This window comes from Crocuta crocuta, unplaced genomic scaffold, assembly GCF_008692635.1.
Source record: "Crocuta crocuta isolate KB4526 unplaced genomic scaffold, BGI_CrCroc_1.0 scaffold89, whole genome shotgun sequence".
Classification (NCBI taxonomy): domain Eukaryota; kingdom Metazoa; phylum Chordata; class Mammalia; order Carnivora; family Hyaenidae; genus Crocuta; species Crocuta crocuta.
This window is the reverse complement of record NW_027551559.1, coordinates 9302179-9306753: the sequence shown is the minus strand read 5'-3', so window position 1 is coordinate 9306753 and position 4575 is coordinate 9302179. Positions and strand designations below refer to the sequence as shown.

The 4575-nt window shown below is 57.4% G+C and overlaps 1 protein-coding gene across 1 annotated transcript; it reads left to right on the top strand.

Annotated features, from left to right (window-relative positions):
* Positions 1-1413: 1413 nt before the first annotated feature.
* LOC144219452 (iroquois-class homeodomain protein irx-1-like) lies at positions 1414-4399 on the top strand. Its single transcript, XM_077749461.1, has 4 exons — positions 1414-1588; positions 2193-2273; positions 3618-3688; positions 3788-4399. The coding sequence occupies exons 1-4, from the start codon at positions 1414-1416 to the stop codon at positions 4397-4399; spliced, it is 939 nt and encodes a 312-aa protein (XP_077605587.1).
* The last annotated feature ends 176 nt before the right edge of the window (positions 4400-4575 follow it).

Below are 4575 nucleotides of genomic sequence, written 5' to 3'. Positions count from 1 at the left end.
CCAGGTTCTGACAGCTTCAGTACAGCTGAATTCGGGTGGGGAGGGAGAAGGAGGCCATCAATCCGTGTGGCTGAATCCTGACACTGACATGTTTCTCTGGGCTTACATTCCACCTGCTCTCCAGGTCACAGAAGAGGGCTTATCTCACCTGTATTTACCTGTCACCCTGAAATGTGACACTGGAGTTTGCTAAACAGGACAGCAGTGGGGCTGGCCCAGGGGGTTGTTTTGGATGTAGGGGAGAGAGGCCTGGCGGGTGGGAGGCTGCCAGTTAGTGACTTCCGGGGTTGGAAGTGGTTAGGGCTCCTCTCCAGGACCCGGGAATAAGTGTCAAAGCAGGAGAGGTGCCCAGGAAGCTGNGGACACACCAATAGAAAGAAAACCCTGACTGAGCTGAGAAATTAAAGACATTATGCAGCTGGTAATTAGTAATTACTATTATGGGCATTATTGTTGTTAATTATAGGCGGTGGTTCCCCATGTCTGTCCTCAGGCCCCAAACTGGGTAAAATGGAGCCTTCCTGATTCTGCAAGAGTCCCTGGGACCCCATGATCCTGGCAATGGAATGATTCAGGCAGTTGGAAGTAGGGGATGGGGGACAGGTCAGGGTCCCGGGTGTGGGCGGCCCGGGTCACCAGCAGCGCCGCTCGCTGAGGACAGGACCCAGAGGGCTGGTTCAACTTGGGCTCCCGAACTGGGCCAGACCAACGCTCCCCCGAGTGCGCGGTGAGACTGCTGCGGGGTCGGGGTGCGGTCTGCCACAGCAGGGTGCGCGCGGGCTCCGGCTGCTGCGGAGCAAGCAGGGCGGAACGTGGCCCCAGGAGCCGAGGCGCGCACCCCGGGCACACCCCCAACGCGGGCCGCCAGGGCGGCCTGCCCCGCGCACCCGGAGACGCGCAGGGCCCTTCGCGGACCTGGAGCCACCCCGGGGTGCGGCGCCAGGCAGGGCCCGCCTGCCCTTCCGGCGGGGCCGAGATGGAGAAGCAGCAGGGACGGGAAGAGGGAGCCTGCGCGCCGCACGCAAGTGTCCATCCCGCACGTGCGCACCTAGCGGACAAACGACGGCCCCCCAGGCCGCGCTGAGCGTCTCCCCTCGCCGGGGTGGGGGCAGGACGTTTCCCTCCCGCTGCAACGGCGATTCTCCTGCAAAGACAGGGTCCCCCCACCCCCACCCCCGAGAACCTGTCAGTGTGGACTGCATCTGTTTCCCCCTCGAACTGGCTTCTCTGCTGCCCTTTCTCAAAGTTTTCACAAACGGAGAAGCCTGCAGAGCTCGTCAGCTTCCCGCGCCTCCAGGCGCGGCGAGGCCGGTCACTGCCGGGGACCTGACGCCTAGCGGGGGCCGCGCGGCCCGGAGGGGCAGCCGGGGCCCGGGGGAGACAAAGGCGGCGCGGGCCTCGGGGGAGAGGGCCATGCCCCGCCGGCTGTCACCGGCCCCGCCGCCCCAACGGCGGAAAATCAGGCGCCGAGACGTTTTCCTGGAAGAGCAGGCGCACCTTGGCTCGGAGAACAGCGAACCCCAGGGTCCGACAGCNCGATTGTCTCCCGCGCGGGCGGACGCGGGGGACCCGGCGCAGCCTGGTCGAGGTGGCCAAAATCGCCCTAACAATGGGGAGATCGGAAGGGCCGGACGGGGTCTCGTAACGGAGTGTGTGCAAATCTGAGATTTACGGGGGGAAAAAATAGGTGGAAATAATCCTGGCGTCTGAAACGGTGTTTGCCGGGACTTTCGTAAGTTGCCAAAGTTTTCATTTCTTTTGCACCGAATGAAAAGCACTTTTCTTCCCGCGTTACATAATGGAGGATTAAAGAAAACAAGAGTCCCCGGGTTTAAAATAAATGCTGTCCGCGGAGTCTCCCGTCCCAGTGGGTGTCAGTGGGGGAGGGAGCTGCAAATTTAATTCTCCGCGGGGCATTCGCCATTCTGTCGTCCAAAGGATCCATTTTCCTCGGTCTGACTGCAAGGTCGCGCGCAAACTTCGGGGGCTGGTGAACTGAGCGCCCGGCGCGGGGGCCAGGAAGNTCAGGCCCCCCCCCCCGCGTCTCCCCGCTCCCCGAAGATGAGACAGGAAATAAATACCGGCCGACTGCACGCGAGAAAAGCGGCTGGTGTGTTTTTCTGTAACTTTTTTTTCTTGTAGTTTTGAAAAGAAAGGCTATTTCTCTGAAAGCGGCCCCGGCTGCCTTTCAGACCGCTTGCTATCGAAAAAGATCAGCTCCCATTTTCTTCTGGCGGCCGGGGATGCCAGGGAAGCGATGAGAGATTTACAAGGTACCCTTTCAAAAAGAATTCCCAGCAGAGAAGAGGCCGGAATGTCGTCCTCACAGTTACAACCTAAATAATTAGAAAAGCGAGGAGTGCATTTTGCAAAGATTAGGTGAAAACGAAATCTGGCCAGGAAAACCTTTTCTCTGTGGCATCGGCGACCAAACTAATTCGCCAGAGAAATACTATGCGCTTTACAACTTTCTCAGTCCGGAAACCCTTTCTGCTAATGTAGCAAATGGACAGTTTTTATGTGAAGCGNTCTGTAGGGAATGGATCTGCTCCTATTGTACTTCGGTGGGAAAGGGAGATGCTAGATTTTTTTTTTAGTAAGGGGAAACCATCTAGAAATTCGCCCCCCTCCCCCCAAAAAAAGGTGTAGTGTATTTCTTAGTGGTCTGCTGCTGGTTCTCAGAAAGTAAACCTAAATCCAAACTCTTGATTCTAGGGCCTAGATTTCCAAGCCGTTATGATTGGGGATTTGGAAGTCAAAAGATAAAATTGTGAGTGAATGTCTGTCTGGGCAATTTATGGTAATAATGAGGCCTAATGAGGTTGTTAGAAAGATAAAATGTTATTTACCAAAAAACCTGATGGGATAATTTGACTTGCTGTGTTTTACTACCGATGATAAAAAGAATATTGATTGCAAATAAATCACGGCCTCTAAATGCCTGCAAACACTTTGTGCTTGCTCTCCCCACATCAAAGTCAAACTTAAGAGATAAAGTAAGTGAGGAGAGGCCTCGGCCAGGGTTCCCCTCTGCACAGCTAGGAGCTCCCGGCCCTCGCGTTAATATTTTACCCGTTAAGCCCTCCTTTTGTATTTAAAAAAAACAAATGGTGTTTTTGTTATTGTTGTTGATGATGGCCAGGATTAAAATTTTAAATTACCTGTCAGCACTGTAGACCTCTAAGTGTGGGGAAGCCATTCTATGCAGATTAATTTGGGAGCTAAAAGGAGTGTGCTTTCATTTTAAATTGCTGGAGGATTTGGACCCAAAGAAAACCCTGGCCTGGTTTATTTTGCTTGACCCCCTCAGGGTCGAAGGGAGGGGGCTTGGGTTCTTTGCCTTCGGAGAGCTGTTTTATCAGGGTAGTTAAAAGGTTTTTCCTTCTAGTTAGTGTGAGATAAATTTGGAAATTGGCTGCTGGAGTTGTAGGGGGTGGTGGCGGGGGACTGAGGGTGGCCTAGGGAAATTCTACGCCGAGGCTCCCGCTGCGGCCTTCTGGAGAGGCTCGGATTCTGGAACTTTTCTTGAGTGACCAAAACAAAAACACCTCTTCGTGGTGGCTGGAAGTTCAGTTTCTAGAGGCGGCTCATGATTCTGACCCCTCACTCCCTCCCAGAGTGGTGTCCGGGGGCTGGGGGCTTCCTGCTGTCCAGAGCACAAAAGCGGCTGTCCCCCGACTTTCCCAGAGTGGGGGACTCATCGCTCTCTCTCTCTCTCTCTCTCTCCCTCCCTCTCCCCCACACCCCTCCTGCCTCTCTCCTCCCTTGGTGGGCAACGCGGCTGCAGGGCTCCCAGTATGAACTCAAAGACAACCCCGGGGTGCACCCTGCCGCCTTCGCGGCGCACGCGGCGCCCGCGTACTACCCCTACGGCCAGTTCCAGTACGGGGACCCGGGGCGGCCCAAGAACGCCACGCGCGAGAGCACGAGCACGCTCAAGGCCTGGCTGAACGAGCACCGCAAGAACCCGTACCCCACGAAGGGCGAGAAGATCATGCTGGCCATCATCACCAAGATGACCCTCACGCAGGTCTCCACCTGGTTCGCCAACGCGCGCCGGCGCCTCAAGAAGGAGAACAAGGTGACGTGGGGCGCGCGCAGCAAGGACCAGGAGGGTGGGGCCCTCTTCGGGAGCGACACGGAGGGCGACCCGGAGAAGGCGGAGGACGACGAGGAGATCGACCTGGAGAGCATCGACATCGACAAAATCGATGAGCGCGATGGCGACCAGAGTAACGAGGACGACGAGGACAAGGCCGAGGCGCCCCCCGCGCCCGCCNGCGCAGCGCGGCCGGGCTGGGGGCCGGCGGGGCCTGACCCTGTCCCTGTGTTTGCCCGCAGCTCACTGGCCCCGCAGGAGGGAACACCGCGGATCCTAGCCGCCCTCCCATCCGCCTGATGCAGGGTCGTCCTTCACTTTCGAGGGGGGAGGGGGGAGGAGTTCGGGAGGGAGGGGAGGAGGGAGGACCCCGGACAAATATTCCAGACTGGCGTGAAGGACACAGAAGGCCACGACGTCCACGACTGCCACCCATCGCTTTCTGCAGAAGGGGCTCGTGGTCGGGGCTCGGTCCA